This window comes from Eleginops maclovinus, chromosome 6 (genome assembly GCF_036324505.1).
Source record: "Eleginops maclovinus isolate JMC-PN-2008 ecotype Puerto Natales chromosome 6, JC_Emac_rtc_rv5, whole genome shotgun sequence".
Lineage (NCBI taxonomy): Eukaryota > Metazoa > Chordata > Actinopteri > Perciformes > Eleginopidae > Eleginops > Eleginops maclovinus.
Window position 1 is genome coordinate 947,272 of NC_086354.1, and position 23,394 is coordinate 970,665.

Consider the following 23,394-nt stretch of genomic DNA (forward strand, 5'->3'; position numbering starts at 1 on the left):
AGCTGCAGCTCTTTGGCCCTGGAGTAGATGTAGACTGGCATCAAAGTCAGCTTTTTGCTTTAGCATGCCGGCTTCCAGGTCTGCCCTCTGTTTCATCACGTCAGCTTCTTTTTCAGTGTAAGCTAATTGAGCCCGGGCTGCTTTTGCCTTTGCATAGGCTTTCGTGGCTGAAGAACTTGTTGCTGATGATCGCTGAGACGGTCTAAAGCAGTGGTCGCCAACCCGTAGATCGCGATCGACAGGTAGATCTTTGAAACATTCCCTGTAGATCCCGAAAATAATAGAACAATTATTTTGTAAATATTTTTGTATTTTTTTCAGCGTAACAGGCGGCATTAAATTGACTAATAAGATCAAAGAAGGATACTGGCACATTAACTGTCGCAAAATGACAATATACAGCACTAACAGGTGATGGCTAATAGACGGCAATGTTGTCAGCTGGCATGGCGAGGCTCCGAGAAAGAAGTCAAAAACGTATAATTTCCATGAGGAATGGGAAGAGGAATTTATTTTCACCATGGTGAAAGACAAGTGTGTTTGTATGCTGTGCCACCAAACTCTGTCTAAAAGAGGAAATCTGGAGCGGCACCAAAACACCAACCTCGACAAATTCAAAGACAGTTTCCCCACCAAGAGCGCAATCCGCGCTAGGAAAGTTGCTGAGCTGAAAGCTGGGTTGAAGCCCCAGCAGTCGCTTTTCTCCAAACCTGCTGCTCAAAATAAGGCTGCAACTGAAGCTTCATTTCGTATTAGTCACCTTTTGGCTAAACACAAGAAGCCTTTTACAGATGGCGATTTATTCAAGGAGGCAATGGCCATCACTGCAGAGCCGTTTTTTAAACGGCTTCAAAAACAAAGACGACATCAAAACCGTGCTCCGCAGTGTCCAGCTTGGCCCCAATACAGTGGCGAGGAGGGTCGAGGAAATGTCAGGGGACGTGGATCGACAAGTGTTAAAAGATTTGTCACACTGTGAATATTTTTCACTAGTTTGATGAATCCCTGGATGTAATGGACACAGCTCAGCTTGTTGTATTTGTCAGGGTGGCGTTCCCGGACTCTACAACAAAAGAGGATCTCCTCATTCTTTTGCACTTAAAGGAGAGAACGAGAGGTGAGGATATTTACAACGCGTTTAGAAAATATGTCCGCGATAATGACATCCCGATTCACAAACTGGTGGCAATTACCACTGATGGAGCCCCAGCGATGCGCGGTGTGCGCGCTGGAGTTATTGGACCAGCTCGATGCCGCGTACGGAGACCTACTCCTCCATGCTGATGTCCGGTGGTTGAGTCGCGGCAAAGTGCTGCAGCGATTTGTTGATTTCCTGCCCGAGATAAAGACTTATCTGGAGGCAAGGAACGAGGAGCATGAGGAGCTGTCAGATGATCAGTGGCTGCTAGACCTGGGGTTTCTGACAGACCTGACGGCAAAACTGAACGCACTGAACAACAAGCTCCAGGGAAAAGACCGACACCTGCTCCACATGATAAGCACAGTGAATGCGTTCAAGGCCAAGCTCTGTGTTTGGAACACACAGCTGAAAAACGGGAGGCTGACACATTTCCCAACCTGGAGAAAATGTCACAGGCCATCGGTGACAAGGACGCTTTTCACCCTGAGCAGTGCTGTGTTCACCTGGAGAAAGTGGCAGCAGAGTTCAGTCAGCGTTTTAGTGAATTAGACGTCATGGAAGATGTTGCTGCATTCGTCTTAAACCCATTCCTGACCATTGATGTGGAACAGGTAGCTGCCAAATTTCAGCAGGTATTTGCTCTTTCAGTGGGGTTGACATGGAGATGGTTGATTTGCAAAATGACATTGAGCTAAAAGTAAGATCACGGGACAGTACCTTTTGGGGAATTGTCAGCAGGGAGGTTTCCCCTCCTCGCCTCGTGCACAAAGAGTGAGTGCCTACTTTGGCTCCACTTACCTCTGTGAAATGGCGTTTTCACTAGGGATGCACCGAAATGAAAATTCTTGGCCGAAACCGAAAACCGAAAATGAGGAAACCAAGGCCGAAAACCGAAACACCGAAATAAATTATTATTCCAATTATTAGTATCATTGCATTTATGGCTATGACTGTGTGCTAACCTTACTAAAAATCAAGGCGTTGCAATTCAAAGAATAAATAAATCACGAAATTATGAAAATATTTATTTAGAACTGACATTATGCACAATATAAAATAAAATGAAATGTTTAACTTGACCACACATGTGTAGCCTACATGAAATAATAATGTACAGGCCTGTAAACTGACTGGCCTGCTGAAATATTGTAAAATTAAATATGCTCTCTCATAAAAAAACAAAGTGCATTTAAGTCAAGTGCATTCAGAACAAGTGCAACTGCTGAAAGATAACAATAGCCAATTTTCTCTGTAGGCCTACAACATAATAGTATATCAAAACAAAGATTGCCATAGCCCATATGTTAAACTTAGGCCTTTAACAACAACAAATGTAGAAGTGGAAAACAAATATTTAAACACTTGACACAAGCCCATTCTACTTCTTGAGGTAAAGTGGCAGGTTTTTCTTGATGAAGAGTAGCTTCTCTGCTTTATCACAGTGAAGTCTGTTCCTCTTCTCATCGAGAACATGAGCTGCAGCACTGAACAGTCTCTCGCTGTCAACGCTTGTGCACGGAGCAGACAAGTACTTGCGTGCCATCTTTGCCAGGTCAGGGAAGCGGCCTTGGTTATTTTTCCAGTGGGCAAGAGGGTTATCACTTCTGGGGATGGTGACTTCAGACAGATAACCATCTAACTGTTGAGCGGTTGAGCTTGTCATCTGCCTGACATTTGAGAAAGATAAATAGGGCCAGTGCATAAATAAACATTATTCTCAAATAGCAACAAAAAAATATCTAGCAGAAAAATAAAATCATCTGATAATCACATATATAGTAAGTATAAGTATATAAGAAAATAATACCCTACCTATTATTTGGGGCACTCTCTTGCAGGATCTCATTGAACATATCAGACAATGAGGGTGCATGCCTCTCATCTGGTGCAGAGAGACGAGTCCTTTTTTCTGCGCTCTGCTCTCCTTCTTCTGCGCTGTGCGCTTCTCCGTCTCCAAGCGGGTTCTCCGCATCCATCGCGGCTTGGATCATTTCTCGTGCGCGCTGCCTCGTTCCCACATCAAAGTAATGATCTTTATAACGCGGATCAAGTACAGTCGCGATGAAGTGCAGAGGATCCGAATAGATCTCAGTGAAACGTGTGCTGACAGACTCTAAGAGTGTACTTTTCATTGTTTTCACTCCGTGGTCCGTCTCAACCTCTTTGCTTAGAAGACGCTTTAGCGCTGCAATTAAAGGAATAACGTCTGCTGCAGATGCATCAGAGGAGCTGATCTCTTTAGTTAGCTGCTCAAAGGGGGCAAGAAGAGAGAGAATGTTCTCTATTAAGACCCACTGGTGTGAAGTGAATGTCGCGGGGAGCTCGTGATCTGCGCTGTATGCAGCCAAGACACGCTTTTGCGCAAAGAGGCTTTCGAGCATATAATATGTGCTGTTCCACCGTGTACTCACGTCTTGTTGGAACCGTTTTTTTGTTGTTCCTAACTGATCTTGCATAGACTGCAAGCGGGAATAGGCCAGCTGAGAATGTTTAAAGTGGCCAACAATTCTTCTGCCTATAGCCAATACGTCTTTTACGCTCCGCTGAGACACAGTCCCTCATTCACAGCCAGATGTAGTGTGTGGGCCATGCACCATATTCCTTTCAGCTGACTTTCTTCTATCGCTTTTGTCATATTTCTTGCGTTGTCACTGACTATGGCATGCACTTTAGATCGGTCGATATGCCAGGTGTCGAACATATTGGCGAATGCATCAGAAATGGCTGCTGCTGTATGTGATCCTCGAAACTCTTGTGAATTAAGCAGAATCTTTTGCAGCTTGAAATCTGTGTCGATCCACTGTGCAGTTAGACTGAGCATACTCGTGATGCTGACGTCTGAGCTCCATATATCGGTCGTGAAACTGATTGCTGAAATATCAGATGCCATAAGCTCATGGACGTGAGTTGCAACAACATTGAACAGCTCAGGTAAACATACGTCTGAGAAATGTCGTCTGCTCGGTATGGCATAACGGGGCTCAATGTGCTCTATCAGCCTACGAAATCCCACGTCCTCTACAACAGAGAACGGCTGATCATCTAAGGCAATGAATTCCATCATTTTTTGTGTAATGCCCTTAGCCTTGGCACCATCACTGGGAAACTTTTTGGCCTTTTCAAAAACGTCTGCCACAGACGGAGTCGGTGTGCTCGGAATGGCTTTCCTTTTCTGTGCCGCGTTTTTCTCAAATTCAGAATAGCGATCGGGATGTTTTGATTTAAGATGATGAATTAAACCCGACGTGGAAAAACTCTTTGCAGATATACCCCCTCTAGAAATTTCGGCTTTACACGTATTGCAAATTGCTATTCGTTGTTCTTTTTCAGACACAGTGAATTGCGTCCACACCGCAGACATGTTGGCCCGAGTGCTGTTCGCGGTTTTTTGCTTGTATGCTGTCCTCGTGCTGCGTTCTCTAGCTTGCAGAACTAGACAGCTAGCTAACAATTTGTCGTCTAATAAATATAGCTGATGAACTCAAGCGAGGCAAGAAGCGTTGGTTTTCTTCCGTTTACTTTGTTCACCAAGCAAGTATTTATAAAGGACATGGATATTCTTTTTTGTAAAACTGAAACAAACAGAAACAAAGGGATACATAAATCTCACGAAGATAATATTACAGTGCATAGCAGGTAGCATGATACCACGAGAGCTAGCATGGCTAAGTGACAAATTATCCTAGAGATGTAGAGACATAAATTCAACATAAACTCTTAATTGTCTACATGGCATTGAATGTGGTAACAAAGAATAGGCACTTACAGACTAATAATGTCCAAAGCTCGCGCGTTAAAGCTAAGTCTTTGAAGAGGAATCCGGCAGAAACTGTATCCGTATGTTCTCCTAACTCAAGTCAACTCGACAACGAAAAAGAACTAAACCTGCGCGACTTTGTAAATAGTATTGTCCGCTAGGTGGCAGTATTTCCCCACATATAATACGCAAGCTACCAAATGCTTAAGGAGGGCAGAACAGCTTGCGTCATCATCACAACGTTCTGTTTCGGCCTTGTTGTTTCGGTGACAAAAGTGTTTCGGCCGAAAACAGAAAATGAACTTTTGGGCCATTTTCGGCCGAAAATTTTCGGTGGCCGAATTTTCGGTGCATCCCTAGTTTTCACAGATAAGAATAATTAAATCAAAGTACAGGAGCCGCCTCACTGACAAACACCTCACAGACTGTCTCAGACTAGCTGTCAGTAGCTATGAGCCAAACTACAAAACACAGACAGTGTTCAGTCACAGCCATCTCACTAACCTGGGTGAGTAACATGCCAGTTTTGATGGCAATGTGAAAAGTGATGATGCATAAGATGGTACATAACTGCACTGAGCTTATTTACACTGACTGAGAATTTTGTTAAAACACAATTACAGTTCTATTTTAATAATAATAATAATACATTTTATTGATTTATATTTTCTAAAATGCCGATGTTATGTAACTTTCATGAAGCTTGAGCAGATAAACATAACACTGCATGTGATCTGCTCACTGCTAGTGTGTTTTGTGTGTGTGTGCCTTCTATGAACTAAATAATTACCTCATACAAAAGGAAATAGGCCACACCTTTATTTTTTGTGTTGGACATAAAGCTGTGCCTTTCCGAGAACCAGCACCTTATCGTGGTGGAGAGGTTTGTGTGCCCCGATGAACCTGGGGGCTGTGTTGTCTGGAACCTTGTGTTGCTGGTAAGGTCTCCCATGGCAAATTGGTCTCAGGTAAGGGGCCAGACTAAGATTGGTTCAAAAGACCTCATGAAAAACACGTGAAAGCGAGGATACCCGGCCCGGAGGAAGCCCGGGGTCCCCTTCTGGAGCCAGACCCAGAAGGAGGACTCGTCAGCGAGCGTCTGGTGGCCGGGCTTGCCACGGAGCCCGGCCGGGCACAGCCCGAAAAAGCAACACCTCCGCTTCTCCGTCCCGCGGGCCCACCACCTACGGGAAACAGCGATGGGGTCGGGTGCGCTGCCAGAAGGGTGGCAGTGAAAGCAGAGGGTCTCGTCGGACCAGACTCGGTCGACAGAAGCTGGCTTTGGGGACGTGGAATGTCACCTCTCTGGGAGAGAAGGAGCCGGAGCTTGTGCGGGAGGTGGAGCGTTACCAGTTGGATCTGATGGGGCTCACCTCTATGCACAGCGTCGGCTCTGGAACCTTACTTCTTGATAGGGGTTGGACTCTATTCTTCTCCTGAGTTGCCCAAGGTGTGAGGCGCCGAGCGGGTGTGGGGATACTCACAAGCCCCCGGTTGAGTGCCGCTTTGTTGGCGTCTACCCCAGTGGATGAGAGGGTCGCCTCCCTATGCCTGCGGGTCATGGGGGGGAAAACTCTGACTGTTGTGTGTGCTTATGCACCAAACAGCAGTTCAGAGTATTCGGCCTTCTTGGAGACCCTGAAAGAAGTCCTGTATGGGGCTCCTGAAGGGGACTTCTTAGTCTTGCTGGGAGACTTCAACGCAAACGTGGGCAATGATGGAGACACTTGGAGGGGCGTGATTGGGAGGAACGGCCCCCCTGGTCTGAACCGGAGTGGTGGTTTGTTACTGGACTTCTGTGCTAGTAATGGATTGGCCATAACAAACACCATGTTCGAACATAAGGATGCTCATAAGTGTACGTGGTACCAGAGCACCCTAGGCAGAAGGTCCATGATCGATTTTGTTATCGTATCATCGGACCTGAGGCCGCATGTTTTGGACACTCTGGTGAAGAGAGGGGCGGAGTTGTCAACTGATCACCATCTGGTGGTGAGTTGGGTCGAGTGGCGGGGGAAGCCTCTGGACAGACCTGGTAAGCCCAAACGTGTAGTGCGGGTGAACTGGGAACGTCTGGAGGAGTCCTAAGTCCAGGAGGCCTTCAACTCACACCTTCGGCGGAGCTTTTCAGGCATCCCTGTGGAGGCTGGGGACATTGAACCAGAGTGGGCGGTGTTCAAAGCCTTCATTGCCGAAGCTGCGGCGGGGAGCTGTGGTCTCAAGGTCTTAGGTGCCTCAAGGGGCGGTAACCCTCGAACCTCCTGGTGGACACCGGTGGTCAGGCCAGCACCTTAGAGTAGACTTTCCCGGGGATGCTGCGTAGTGTGATGCCTCTGTAATTGGCACACACCCTCTGATCCCCCTTTTTTTACAAGGGGAACCACCACCCCGGTCTGCCACTCCTTCGGTACTTTTTCCGACTTCCACCCAATGTTGATGAGACATGTCAACCATAACAGTCCCTCAATACCCAGAGCCTTCAGCATTTCTGGGCGGATCTCATCCACCCCCGGGGCTTTGCCACTGTGGAGCTGTTTAACTACCTCAGTGACTTCCCCCTGTGAGATTGGAATTGATCCCCCTACATACTCCAGCTCCGCCTCGTCGGATTCAGGAGTTCCTTCCACCGCCCTAACACCCTATCAGTTGAGGTCAACAGCGTCCCATCCTTACAGCTTGGATGGTTCCCTGCTTCCCCCTCCTGAGGTGTCGGACGGTTTTCCAGAACAACTTTGGTGCCGACCGAAAGTCCTTCTCCATGGCTTCTCCGAACTTCTCCCACACCCGCTGCTTTGCCTCGGCCACGGCTGAGACTGCTGCCCTTCGGGCCCGTCGATACCTTGCAACTGTGTCAGGAGTACCCAGGGATAACATGTCCCGGAAGCCCTCCTTCATAAGTTGGACGGCTTCACCAAGGTGGAGGTCAGGGATCTTGGGCTTAAAAAGGTTGGAGACCACTGGTCTACAGGATGCTCTGGATGAATATGACTTAGCATCAGAGGCTTGAGGATGTTCATGTCGCTTGGAAGTGTGATCCACAGTCCCTCGTTGTTCTCCACTTGCTTCTTTGTGCGTAGTGGTGTCTTCATTATTATAGTTTTTTCATGAGTGTAGACTCATGTTAGCTGCGTAGTGTACTATCACTTGAATCCACCGTGCTCTTGTCTTTTCACTATACTGCCCTTACAGCGCATATCCGTTGGCGTAGCTAGACAGTTAGCTAGGGTGACCAGACGTCCTCTTTTGCCCGGACATGTCCTCTTTTTATGTCCTGTCCGGAGCGTCCGGGGGGGTTTTATAAATTCATGAAAACGTCCGGTTTTCACAGTTTTTCATGGGACCATTAAGCGTGTACTTAAATTGAATGGCGCTTTGCACAGAAGTCTACTGTACTTAGACTTCCCCCCCAACAATCGCAAGTGTCCTCTTTTTCGCCACCTCAAATCTGGTCACCCTAAGTTAGCGTAACATGTAAAAGTTTCCCAATAATCACAAGGCTTGCTTTCTTGTTTTAACTGATTTCTTCTTTTACTTTTGTGAAACTGCAACAATATAGAAATAAAACAAACATGAGTATGCAGGCTTAACACATACATTGCATTCTGAGTTAGCTACCATTAACATCATAATTTGCTAGATAAAGCACACATTGAAATAGCTTCTGACAAAACGTTACAAACTTCAAACATTCTGCAAAAAAACACATCCAAAACTGTACATTAATTACTTACAGACAAATAGTCTCCAAGACTCAAGTGTCACAGACACACATACACTTGCATAGCTTCTCTGCTAATCCATGTGACAATATCCGCGCTGATTCAGTGTACAAAGATCCTCTCAAAATAGAGAGCGCTCACTCTGACACGCCCAGAGCAAACCAACAAAGTAAAGAGCGCTCACTCTCAGCCAAAAAACAAATCTCATCTCTATAAACATAGAAATAGGCAGCACAAGCTGACCTCAGTCTTTGGGCACATAACATTGCTGAACCTAGACCAGACCAACTGCAGCAACCCCAGATCATAGCACTGCCCCCACAGGCTTGTACAGTAGGCACTAGGCATGATGGGTGCATCACTGCAGAAGAGAGCCACCTCTCTTCTTACCCTGATGCGCCCATCAGTCTGGAACAGGGTAAATCTGGACTCATCAGACCACATGACGTTCTTCCATTGCTCCAGAGTCCAATCTTTACATTCCCTAGCAGATTGAAGCCTTTTTTTCCGATTAGCCTCACTGACAAGTGCTTTTCTTACGGCTACACAGCTGTTTAGTCCCAATCCCTTGAGTTCCCTTCACATTGTGCGTGTGGAAATGCTCTTACTTTCACTATTAAACATAGCCGTGAGTTCTGCTGTTGTTTTTCTACCATATGATTTCACCAAACGTTCAAGTGATCGCCGATCACGATCATTCAAGATTTTTTCCCGACCACATTCCTTCCTGGAAGATGATGTTTCCCCACTGTCCTTCCAGTTTTTAATAATGCGTTGGACAGTTCTTAAACCGATTTTAGTAGTTTCAGCAATCTCCTTAGATGTTTTCTCTGCTTGATGCGTGCCAATAATTTGACCCTTCTGAAACAGATTAACATCTTTTCTGCGACCACAGGATATGTCTTTCGACATGACTGTTTAACAAATGAGAAGCTACTCACTGCATCAGTTAGGGTTCAATAACTTGTTGCCAGCTGAAACATAATCACCCATGCAGTAATTATTCAATGCAAGGCTCTTACCTATTTGCTTGGTTAAATCCAGGTGTTGACCTTTTTTTTGGCCGAGCAGTGTATTTACTCTTTACTGTCGGATCACTCATTACTGGATCAGCGAGCTGCATGAGACGGACGGGCTGTCAGGAGAGGGAGGAGGGAGAGAGGAAAAGAGAGCGCTCCGTTTATTATTCCCTTGTTATTATCCAAAGTTACTGTAAACTTTGAAATAATGTAGTTAATCTACATAAGTAAATCGCAGATCTCTGGGTGAAACAGTGAAGTAGTCCCACTCTGCCGACACGTTTTTTTTGTTTTCTTTAGTTAATGTTTTTTTTTATACAAACGGACTACGGGTGCCACAGATGTTGTGACTGAACGCGAGAAAAAATAACAAAAGCATCGGCGACTGCCATCGGTGAATGTCACCTTATTTGCCCATGTGCCGATGGAAGTAAATAGGCCAAACACTGTCCGATGCCGATGTTTGGCCGATGTATTGTTGCATCCCTACCTATGAGGAATGAAATGGATCCAACCTTATATTAAATGAATTCAACACGTTTGGACCCTTTGACACAGGCTCAGCTGTCACGGGAGTTGTTAACTGTGTCGTGGCTTCCGATGATATGTCGATGATGTGGCACTTGTGATTAATCATCACAAAATCAAAGGCTTTCCACAAATATTCAACTAAGAAAATAGGCCTTTACAATGGTCATACAAATCAAAACAAAGAGGCAACACTCAAATACAATAATAAACAACAATGACGTCTTTCTTTCTTTTTTTACTGTGTATTTACAATATCTTAACGGTTAAATCTGTACTGACGGTCTCTGTGTCTCTAAAGAGGCTGACACTGTGGGAGAGGAAGTCTTCCTTGACTACAGAGGTCACGATTAGGTGACAATATTTCAATCAAACACACACACACACACCATTGGCCATCAGGAGCAATTTTGGGTTAACTATCCAGCCCAAGGACATACTGACATACTGACCACAGACCTTCTGATTGGAGGAAGACCCTCTACTTCCTGAGCCTCAATGAGCTGCACAGTACTCGTGTGTGTGTGTGTGTGTGTGTGTGTGTGTGTGTGTGTGTGTGTGTGTGTGTGTGTGTGTGTGTGTGTGTGTGTGTGTGTGTGTGTGTGTGTGTGTGTGTGTGTGTGTGTGTGTGTGTGTGTGTGTGTGTGTGTGTGTGTGTGTGTGTGTGTGTGTGTGTGTGTGTGTGTGTGTGTGTGTGTGTGTGTGTGTGTGTGTGTGTGTGTGTGTGTGTGTGTGTGTGTGTTCAGGTGAACAGTGAGGAACATGACAACACACTGGATGAGGCTGCAGCCTGGAGCCGGAAGATACCAGCCGACATACTGGAGAAAGTAGAGGGGGGGAGGGACGTTCCTGTGGAGAGTGTCACCGTGTGGATCGATCCTCTGGACGCCACACAGGAATACACAGGTATGCATTCCAGCTCAAAGATAGGAACTCATTTTAATCATCATGTGAGCAGACATGTTGGACAGCACTTCTTTGTGCCGTGGGAAATTGTCCAACTTCACTTAATTGGCACAAAAAAGTTAGTTGCTGCAAATAATTTGTCATTTCTGAGCATCTGTTCCTGCAGTGAAGCTCAGTCATTTAATACTGTTCCCTACCAGTGGGGAGTAGGTAGCGCATTAAGGACATTGTTCATTTAGGACAGTAGAATTAAGTGATGAGGGAGAGACTGCAGCGACAAAATGAACAGCGATGGAAACATATTTGTAAAGACTCTGAACTGGGACCTGGACTGAAGTTACATTTTGTTTGGATTTACTGACTCCGTTATGCTTGATGGGGGGAAATGCTATCCGACAGTGCCATGTGCCCAACCAGCTAAACTCACCCCCAAACCAAACACTCACTGTAGGTCCTCACTCAACCTGTTAAATTAAAAAGTGTTCCTCTGTCCTCTGGCTGTCTCCTCCCTCCCCTCTATCTGATGCTCTCTCTCCCCATAGAGAATCTGGTGAAGTTTGTGACCACGATGGTGTGTGTGGCTGTGGATGGTAAACCCATCATTGGGGTCATACACGTGCCCTTCACTGGTTTCACTGGTAAGTGTTCCTCCACTCTGGTGTGCAATAAACTTGAACGAGTGAACCTGGAACACTTCTCTCACCAAATCGTCCTCATTGTCTTTCTTCTCCCTCTCTTCCCTCTGCCCCTCAGCCTGGGCGTTTGTAGGCCAGGGGTCAAACATGAGAGCCCGGTCCTCCTACAGTGTCAGCCCCCCCAAGGCCATTGTCTCCCGTTCCCACTCGGGGAAAGTGAAGAGCTTTGTTCAGGAGGCTTTTGGAAACTCCACCACAATCATCAAAGCAGGAGGCGCCGGTGAGTTGGATCAGGATTATTTAACATTCACAGGTGCATGTCAGTGAGTTAGAATAACGTGGTAACCTTAATTAATTTCAGTGATTCTGTTCAAAAGGTGAAACTCGTACACAATATAGATTCCTTACACACAAAATGAATTATTATAAGCGATTATTTATTTTAATCTTGATGATTGTGTCTTACAACTAAATGAAACTAATGAAAACGCACATTTCAGTACTTCAAAAGATTAGAATATTACACAACATCAATACCACGTTCACACCAGCCTTGTTTAGTTCGGTTGAATCGAACCCTGGAGTGTTAACCCCCTTGCTGCGGTTTGTTTGGGTTGGTGTTAACGCAGTCCGAGACCTCTGATGTGAACTAACCAACCGGACTCTGTCCCGCCTAACAGAGGTGGTCTCAGACCGCTTGCTAGTGAACCCTGGAGCGGTTCATTGCTGGAGTGAACGCAGTCCGCACTGAAACATAGCAAGCGTAGTGTTTATGCGTCATTTCCTGTTCTGGTTACTGGAGGTGAAGTTAGCAAGCAGAATAGATTTAACCAGAGCGTTGAGCAGTTTTGTGTAAAAGTAAAACAGCTCCGTCAACAATACATAAGTGTCAGATCCCCTGCTATTAAAGACACATTTATTTGGTATGACAACCTCCACAATATCTTGAACACAATTCCTATAGTGAGCCCAGTAGATGTGTTTTTTAAATTCTTTTATCATTTTAACACACATTGTCTGATCATAAAATCATAGGAGCCGTCCGCTAGAGTCTGTAGATATCTCTCCAGATTAAAAGCAGCTTGAATAACCTGCCGATGCTCCACGGTGGAGGCTACAGTAGAAATCGCCTGGATTTGCGTTTCTACCCGCTTAATGTCTGAGTAGTTCTTGAACAGCATTTCCATACACATGACTTTTGTTTATAGTTTATAGTCCGTTTGAGGTTTGCCCGTGTGAACGCAAACCGAACCTCCTGAAAAATGAAACTGTATTCTGTATTAAAATAACTTCTGTCATTGGATTTAATTAATATTGTAGTTTTCACAAATGATGACTTTTGGGGTTTTATTAGCTGTAATTCTCAATCATCAAGATTAAAACAAATAAACGCTGTAAATAATTCACTTTGTGTTATATAATGAATCTATATAATATGAGTGTCACCTTTTAAAATATATTACTGAAATGAATTAACATTTCCGCAATATTCTAATTTATTGAGATGGACCTGTAAATCTTACATTTTAAAGTGTTGCAGGTGCAGACAAAACACAGAAGGGTTTATCTGCACCTGTGGTATTGAGAACCAATAGAAAGAAAGGGTGGGTATTGTTGTATTTTAAATACCGATACTGCTCATCCATCCGGTGCTTTAACCATATTTCTATCGGTTCTTTTTGTGTTTTTTAAGGAAAAAACTAAACTAATTGGAAGCAGAATTAACATTGTGTTTGTTGTTCTGAATTTAAAGCACTTTGGCGCGATGGTTTTACAGACTGCTCAGGTTCCTGCTCTTGTCTGCTGCTTTTATCCCTTTTTATATTATTATTGTTATACGTTTGTATGATGACAATAAAGACATTCTGATTCTGATTACACGTAAAAAGACTTAATGAACTTGCAACAAGCAAGATCAGAGCCAAAATACATCATGTTCTTGAAGGCTTGTAGCTGAAAGGGAGTTGACTATGTAGCTTTTTCCTTGCCCATGAAGGGCTTTATATGTCAGGAGGAGGACCTTAATCTACCCTAAAGTTTACAGGAAGCCAGTGCAGAGCGGCTCGAACTGGATCTCTTCTTAGTTCTGGTTAACAGCCGGAGTTCTTTCTGGAGGTCAGGGAAAAGTGCATTACAGCAGTCTATCCGACTGGATGGGCTGAGTCCACTGAGGGGGGCCAGCCCTTTATGCAAAGTCTTATCTTAATGTGTATTGGACCTTGTCTCTCTTTCCCTCAGGATATAAGGTCCTGTCACTTTTAGAGATGCCTTCAAGTGACAGCAGTCCCATGGACCAGGCCGACATCTACATTCACGTCACCTTCATTAAGAAATGGGACATCTGTGCCGGGGCAGCACTACTGACCGCTCTGGGTATGGTAACAGCGATTATTTTCCAATGTGTGGGGTGTTTTACTGCTTCAAATTCTGTTCAGATATTCCTGTCGATCAGACTACAAACACCCGTTTGTTTGGGAATGCATTGTTATCTTGACTACAAGTCTCTCAGATAAAACAAAAAAAAACTGTTCTGACTTTGGCAGGAAATTGTTTGTTCATGTAGGAACTCTCACTTATAGTAAGGCCTGCATTTATTCTGATGAATAATTGTAGCATTTCTGTTGCGTGTAAATAATATATCTTGCATCAAGCATTTAGCAAACCTTAACGTAATATCAAAATGCATTAGATATTAGTTTCATTTCAAAAGAGATCACATATTATAGTGTATTTGCCAGCTCATAGAGTCCTGTTGTTGAATACCCCAAAGTTTCACCATAGAAATGTATAGTACGGTCCCCAGCTAATAGAAACTGCTGGTTGCTAACTTGCATTGGTTGGCATTTTTTAATTGGCTTTAAAGTCTTTGCAGACAGTATGTTTTTTTAAAAAGGGCTTGACCAATTTGGACAATTTTGAGGATGCTGAATGTATTTCTGACATCAGCATAAAAAAAGTCAGTTTTAACCAGAAAGTGGCCATATTTGAACTGGTTTTTAACATTTAGAGGACTCTGGATCATTTGGATTAGACATGGTTTATCTATTTGAGAATAAATTGTCCACAGTAGAGACAATAATTATCATCTTGTGCTCTCTATATCCAATGGTCCCAACACTACTCATGGTACTCAAACACACCTCACAGAGAGGACACTTATGGCCACTTTCTGATTAAAACTGACTTTTTTTATCCTGAAAATGTCAAAAATTGATTAAACATCTGGCCAAAAAAACAAAAGGGCCAGGCCTCTTTTAAGTGTTGTAGTAGACTATAATGCAATTTTATGCTAATTAACACAACTTACGCTAATTGTACAAATTGCCCAACATATGCAGGTTAGCATCCGGCAGTTTCTATGATCAAACTTTGGGGTCTCAACATGTTCGGGTTCAACTATACTGCAAGGCCCTTTTGTATTGAGCTTTTAAATAGCCAGATGATCTCTGTAAGGCATGTTCTTTATGGGTTGTGCATTGTACTGACATGTAATTACCATGACTGCAGGAGGCCACATGACCACACTCCAGGGAGAGGACATCGACTACAGCGGAGCAGCGCTCAACAAAGGAGGCCTGGTGGCCACTGTTGGGGTGGACCATAAGGCCTTAGTGAAGAAACTTCCAGAGTGGGACCCTGAGAAGCACTGACACACACACACACACACACACACACACACACACACACACACACACACACACACACACACACACACACACACACACACACACACACACACACACACACACACACACACACACACACACACACACACACAGTGCCATTAGTGGTTGTTGTAGTGGCAACATGTGAATGAATAAGCTGCAAACGTGACCAGAACCATGAGATCTCATCATTGTGGGACACAAGAAAAACTGCCAATCAGAGGGATAGGAGTCACTGAGCAAGACTGTAGAGCAAACATGGCCACCACTGGACACTGCAAAGTCTTTGAACACACATACTCTGAGCTTGGAGAACCGGTGCACGCTGGGCGCTGCAGCTTCTCTGAAGGCGGCATGCGCTCTGTTCTCATTGGAATCAAGTTTACAGCCGCTGGCTCTCAGAAAAAGGTGCCATGTGGAATCTGGCCCTAAGGAACATGCTCTCCTTATTTCAGACAGTAGAGGTTTATGTTACCCTTCCAACAGCGCTGTCATACCACACATATCAGCCCAGCTGTGCACATGCAGCACTCTCACACTTCAGCTCACACCCATGTTGTGTGTTGTAGTGTAATTGCACAGAGTTGGACTCCGCTTCAAAAGATCTAAACCTAATTTTTGATTAAACAGAATAAAAGGTAAATAATAGACACTCCCCCTCACTGAGAGTAACCACCATTCATTGCATTGTTTGTCTGAGAGTGTAAAAAAGGTCATCAGCTTAAATGATCTAAATTAGTCCTTCCAACTGCAGGAAATTCTCAAAGTATGAAGTGCTTTAAGGGGAAATAAGGGAGATTTCTCATCTCAGTCTATTCTCAGGTTTGATGTTGATAATGATCCTGGTTACACAAATGCAAGCACATTATGATAACAGTAAGGTGTCTTACCAGGGGAAAGTCGATGTAGTTACCAATAGAAGCAGCCAGGTTGAGGGGATGGAACACGATGGAAACAGTGTTCTTTCAACCTTTTTAAAGGGGTAGTTTATAGAGCATATTTATCCATAGTCAGTGTATACAGTGGGGGGTGTTTGACACTTCCAGCGTGTAAAGGCAGCCGCAAAGCCAATTTTAGCCACCCAAAGGATCAGTATAAATATATTTAGATCTTTGTCACCCCGTTATCTTGCAGTCAGATGGGGAAACAACGTTCTCTTCAAATCCAACCGCCTCCATTGAAAAAAAACACATCTCTTTTAAGTTTCTGCCTTGTGATTGTGTTATTGTGTGACCTGGGTAAATCAGAAATAACCCTTTAAAACACCAAAGCTCCGCGAGACACGACTACTGTTTCTGCCAACGTGTTCTGGTGGTTTTGAAGAGTTCCCTGCCAGAAAGCGCTTTCTGTATAACAAACACAACATCAACATTAACTTTATATTGTGGTGGGCTGTCTGCCCCCTTCTACTGCACTACATTGGTTTGGTCCCTGGTTTGTATTCCTCATTTGGGGGTGTATCGATTGCCATCTGCTGCAACTTGAATATGGATAAGCAGCTCCTGTAAGCACACTATCCATTTAACATTGAGCAAACAGTCAGAAAAACTAAAACCTTTGACCTTCTCAACTTCCTGTAAATACTTGTCATGAGTTCTCAGTGACTTAGGCGAACAGGATCTGATAAAAGACTAAAGACTGGGAGCTTTGTGAATAATGTATAAGTCCCAGCATGTACTGTCTCATTCAGGACATTATGGAAGCATTTGTGTTTCAGCGTGACAGAGAACTCCAGTGAGAATAACCTGAGCTGGCCATTGTTTCCTCGTCAGCCACCTGTCCTCTAAATGTGAAGGATTCCTTGATGCAAAGCAACACCCTGGTACCTGTCATACATTCTGGATTGAAGGACTCATGTACTTGCATGCATTTGTTTTGTGGTGAACCTTCAGCCCCTTTCTGCAGACCATTGCTCCTCCTGCTTTACAGGGAATGTATGTGCTGTGTGCTCATCAACACACTGAGATGAAGTGGGACTCAAAAACGTTCTGTTCCGTCTGTCTCAGCAGCCTTTGTACATATTTGATAACTTTGTATAGATATAGAAATAGATTGAAGTTAAGTATGGTGGCCCTAAATGTCACAAGAACCTTTAGGGCCACCGTATTGAAGAGTGAAATGTTCAGCTCTGGGAAGAAGCTGGCAGCAGGTTAAAGGCCTAATCTGGAAGGAGTCATGACGACAACAACAACAACAACATCCTTTTCAGTTTTAAAGCCAGAGTTGCTACACCTTCAGGAAGCGGGCCTTCATGTTCTGAGGTTAATGAGTGCCTTTGAGCTAAACGGCTGTCCTAGCACTCAACATGATTTCTGTTGCTATGATAACAGTGTATTTTATGCAAGGGTAACGCTGCAATCACAATTTAAATGGCGTTACAGTGAAATAGGTACTACAGTGCTCAGCGTAAATGAGTACAACCCCTTCGAAAGGTAACATTTTAAACAATATCTCAATGAACACAAAAACAATTTCCAAAATGTTGACAAGACTAAGTTTAATATAACATCTGTTTAACTGATAACATGAAAGTAAGGTTAATAATATAACTTAGATTACACATTTTTCAGTTTTACTCAAATAAGGGTGATGCACAAATGAGTACGCCCCACTGAAAGTCTCTTGAGCAAAGCTAAATTTTAGACTACAAATGTCTAATTTAACAATAATCAACGACAGGTGAGTCTAATTACTCATTACACAGGTGTCCAGCAGACAGCTGACTATAAAAGGGTGTTACTTCAAGAAACCCATGCTGACAAAGATGAAGACTACTGGGACTCTATACTCTGGAGTGATGAGACCAAGATAAATGTTTTTGGAACTGATGGCTTCAAAACTATGGCGTCGCGAAGGTGAGGAATACAAAGAAACATGAATGGTGCCTACAGTGAAACATGGGGGTGGCAGTGTCCTTATGTGGGGTTGCATGAGTGCTGCTGGTTTCTGGGAGCTGCGTTTCATTGACGGCATCATGAATTCATATTTGTACTGCTCTATACTGAAAGAGAAGGTGCTACCATCAATCTGTGCCCTTGGTCGTCGTGCACTTTTCCAACATGACAATGATCCTAAACACACATCTAAGGCCACTGTTGGATTTCTGAAGAAGAACAGGGTGAAAGTGATTCAGTGGCCAAGTATGTCTCCTGATCTGAACCCAATTGAGCATCTATGGGGAATTCTGAAGAGACAAGTTGAGCATCACTCTCCATCCAGCATCCAGTCTCTAAAAGAGAAGAATGGAAAAATATTGATGTAGCAAAATGTTTCCAACTTGTTCATTCCATGCCTAGACTTGGTGCTGTCATTAAAAATCATGGAGGCCATACAAAGTACTAGATGTAGTAGTTGTTGTTGTGGGGTGCACTCATTTTTGCATCACCCTTATTTGAGTAAAACTGAAAAGTGTAATCGAAGTTGTATTATTAACCTTACTTTCATGTTATAAGTTAAACATGTTATATTAAACTTGGTCTTGTCAACATTTTGTAAATTGTTTTTGTGTTCATTGAGATATTGTTTAAAATGTTACATTTCAAAGGGGGTGTACTCATTTACGCTGAGCACTGTATCCACTGCTCCTAAAGGCGCTGTGTGAACTCTGTCTCTTATTGATACACGGCAGTATGCAAAGGTTTCAGTTTGAAAGTGAAATGACAATAAAACCTAATCTTATATCAATTTATTCAAACTACCCATGTTTTAACAGATACGTGTTTAGTTTCCTGTCGTGAACCAGGATGTTGTATGTCCTTTATGTGTGGCTTAAGGGTGTAGTGTTAGTCACTCTGAGAACCAGCTGTCTCGGGGATTTTCGAGGAATCTTGTTAATTCAGAAAATCAAGAGCAGAATATTTTTAAAGAGTTTGAAGTGTGTGATGAACTAAAAATTCCTGAGCCTTTTTGTGATTATTCAAAATGACCAGTTCAATAATAAAGCTAAAACATTTAATCAGGGTATGATTCATCTGGAGGACTGATGAGCAGAAATTGCAAAAGTACACACATCCTTCATTCAAGTACAGATACTGGTTTTTATACATACTCTGGTAGTATTGACTGAACTTCTTTAGTCAAATATAAGTAAATGGGCTTTGAAATGTAAAAGCAGCCGTAACTACCAACTGGTTTATGGTCCAGCTGGTTTATTGTAAGTAAGCAGTGGAGACACTCATCGAGCTAACATTTAATTTCTAAGGATAGGGACTTTAATGTAAGATGCAGTTTCTGGTGTAAGTGCTTTCAGAATCCGTGTATCATTCGTTCATTTGTTTTTCCGATTTCAAAACCAAAACCAGAAATCGGATAACGGTTCGTTTTCTCGTTTTTCCGATTTCAATACCAAAACCAGAAATCGGATAACGGTTCGTTTTCTCGTTTTTCCGATTTCAAAACCAAAACCAGAAATCGGATTACGGTTCGTTTTCTCGTTTTTCGTTTTCTCGTTTTTTCGATTATGCACCCCCAAACGGAAAATGGAAAATGAAACATTCGGATAACAAATCCTGGGAATGTTAGTTGTCAGGGAAACCGATCGCGAGCCAACAACTGACTCATGCCACAACTGATCTGTAAGGAAACATGGCTAATTTGGAGTCTCACTACGAGATGATAAATCAACTCTTTCTGTCGGGGAAAACTCACGCCGAAATGTCTGAGACATTGAAGAGTATGGGAATTAAGGGGTCCTCGGAGATGTCGGTGAGGAGATTCTGTGGCGACGTTGGGCTGAGACGGAAGGGGCACATCACAGACCAAGAGCTGGAAGAAGCTGTCCTGACATCTATTCAAAAGGTGAGTAAGCCTAGATCTAGAACTAGGCATTTGTTTGAATATTATTGCCATAGCCTTATGAATACCGAAAACGATTCAGGGCCAGATGAGCCCCAGATAGGAAATAGATCGGGCCAAACATATTTTGCCGTCTGGGCTAAACCGTAGCCGAAATAGCCTAGCCTCGGCCTAATAATTGAATGTAGGCTAGGCTACACACTTGTAATCCTTTATGACTTTATTATTAGGGTATTTGTTTGTTTGTTTAGTTGTGTGTTTATTTACTGTCCATAGACCGGTCCAACGTACGGACGGAAATTTATGACAGGGTACCTGTCATCTGTGGGGGTGAAAGTGGGTGAAATAATAAATTTGACTGTACACAACATAGGCATACTAGTATTCTGTTGTCCAACGGTGCAACAAAATGTCCTGTGGTGCGACAAATTGAATTGTGAGGGGAAAAGGTATTTTAATGAAAAATGTATGTAAAAAGTGTTGGATAGTATAACAATGATATCATCACTATGCAGCTTTAAGGATGAAATGAAGATTCCTTGAGTTTTATACAAATTATAATGAATGTAACCCAGACATTTGGGTTAAGTCTCTATGTGTACATCTTATAGTATATAAATAACATAATTCTGAATTTGTTGGGGGTATGTTTGATGTGGAAATATAATTGGGACAAACTAATATGCCTTGTGCTTATCTATCTTACCTGTCCAACATTCTCTGAATTAAATAATGGCATTCTTTATGTCGTTGCACCGGTGGACACATTTTAGGACTACCACACCAAAAGTGAATAATATGCAAAATATATGAAGAATTAGAAATGGACACATTCAGTTTTGAATTATTCACATATAAGGGAATATAATTATATGTCATTGGACATATATTTTTGAATTATTATTTTTTTCACTTTGGATTTGAGTTCACGTCAACCACCCATATACTCATACCTGGTTTTTTTCTGTCTTCTTCCACAGCAATGTGATGTTCCTGATTTGGGATCTGCTTCTCTTGCGTCTGTTTCCGAAGAGTCTTACTTTGTTATCCCACCGGACAGTGTCCTTCAAGTTCCATTGGATAGGCCACAGTTCTCCAAGACTTCATCTTTATTCCTCAACATTATTCTCTGCAGTCTATGACATCACTCCTGCTTAAGCTTCTCTACGCTGACTACCATAAGAATTAAGATTTATGATAGAGGACCCTCTCATCCCCTTCATCAACTCCCACCAGACAGGAGATTCAATCTACTACCACCAACTACAAGAACTCCTCAGCAGAAAGCTTTCTTAACGGACAATAAAGTTTATTTATCTATCTTATCGTATTGTTGTATTTTGTTGATATCACCCACGTGATAAGCAGTGTTGGGAATAAAGCATTACAAAAGTATGTAATTACTGTAATGCATTATTTATTTATTTCCTGTAACTAATGTAAGGCATTGCAGAGGGGGGAACTGTAATATATACTAGTTACAATGCTAGTAACTTAAGTTACAATACGTTTTACTGTAACCTGGATTTTAATGGTGTTCAGTGTGGTGGGTCAGAAAGCTATTCCTGAACCTGCAATTTTTTTAGTCTGTTAAAGTTACTTAAGTAATGCAAAAGTAATGCCTTAGGCCTACATTTTAAATAGTAATAGGCCTATGGTAGTGTAAGGGTTGAAAAGACAGTAGGCCTATGCCTATTGGGTAGGCCTGATCAGTAGGCTGCTTTACAGTTTTTGAGTAACTTGCCCAACAGTGGTGATAAGGTGATTTCCTAGGTCTACTCTTGTATGCCTATATGGACTTTCATGGGTTTTTCATAGTAAGCTAGCCTGATATCAGCCAACAACAACAATGCACATAACAATGACAGACCTACGCGAATAGGCTACGATGGAGATTGCTAAGGTAAGGATTAAACATATGACGTATTTATTTAGATCAAATGCTCAAAACCCCCATGTTACAAGCTGCTTCATACAGTAGGCACCGATGATCTTTTACCCTGTGGCTCGCGATTGTTTGGTTTCCCTGACAACCAAACGAGCCCTGCCAGCCCTGCGCAAGAATCCGTGTATCATTCGTTCATTTGTTATCCGATTGTTTCATTTTCCATTTTCCGTTTGGGGGTGCATAATCGAAAAAACGAAAAAACGAAAAACGAGAAAACGAACCGTAATCCGATTTCTGGTTTTGGTTTTGAAATCGGAAAAACGAGAAAACGAACCGTTATCCGATTTCTGGTTTTGGTTTTGAAATCGGAAAAACAAATGAACGAATGATACACGGATTTTTCAGTTCCTTATGGTAAAGTTCCAGAATCTTTCAGACGTTTAGTGACAAAAGGGGCATTTTTGAAGTGAATTCATCATCACAACTGCAACGTCAAGTTAAGCTCTGTAGAAGTCCAGTGGTTACTGGTGTAACCCAGGTTACAAGGGCCTTAATTCAGTTATCAGATCATTGGTGAAATAAATAGATAAATAAATACATTCATATTTTTATGTGTCAGATAAATAAATAGGATTGATTTAAAATAATCTTACATAGGAGGAATAAATATGATTTTTTATTAAAATCTTAAATATGACAATAAATAGATTACAAATAATTAGTATACACAAATTAACAGCACAATAGATTTGGTAAAAAGGGGCATTTTTGTTGGATATGTATGGTGGGTGTGCAAGGGCGAAACCATGTAGGTGATATTGGGGGGGTCCAAATGAGCATTGGGAAAAGCCTTCCTGCGGGGGGTCTGGGGGTCCACCCCCAGAAGATTTTTGATTTCTTAGATGCCATTTCCTGCATTATAGTGCATTTTAGGGTGACCTGTAAGACAAATCCTAACCCCATGAAATAGATATAGAACAGTAGATTTCAGCCCTTGGTCCAAATGTGAGCCCTTCCCAAAATATTTAAAGTGAATTTTGTACAATTTTCATATAGGTCTATTGATAAAGATGTGCTTGTATAGAACATAGTTTTAAGAAATGCAGTATAATGACCAATTAACAAGTTACAATTCAAAGCTGGTTTTTTATTGTAGGCTGTCAAGTAGCAAAACACAAATACAAAATGTGCAATTGTTAACTTATTGGCTTCTTAAACAAAGATAAGTGATATTCTGATAATTAGGTCAAAAAGAGCATAGAAATATATCTAAATAAGACTTAAATAAATGCCCCAAAAGTACGGAGGCGTTCCCCATTCATTTCCACAAATCTTTGACAGA

The 23,394-nt window shown here is 42.7% G+C and overlaps 1 protein-coding gene across 1 annotated transcript in view; it reads left to right on the forward strand.

The window, feature by feature from the left end:
• The window catches only part of bpnt2 (3'(2'), 5'-bisphosphate nucleotidase 2), a 33,424-nt gene extending 12,515 nt beyond the window's left edge, over positions 1-20,909 (forward strand). Inside the window, exons 4-8 of the mRNA XM_063885110.1 lie at positions 10,911-11,070; positions 11,613-11,708; positions 11,824-11,985; positions 13,944-14,078; positions 15,213-20,909. Coding sequence (XP_063741180.1) covers positions 10,911-11,070; positions 11,613-11,708; positions 11,824-11,985; positions 13,944-14,078; positions 15,213-15,355 — 696 coding nt within the window. The 3' untranslated portion in view covers positions 15,356-20,909. The remainder of the gene's footprint in view (positions 1-10,910; positions 11,071-11,612; positions 11,709-11,823; positions 11,986-13,943; positions 14,079-15,212) is intronic.
• The last annotated feature ends 2,485 nt before the right edge of the window (positions 20,910-23,394 follow it).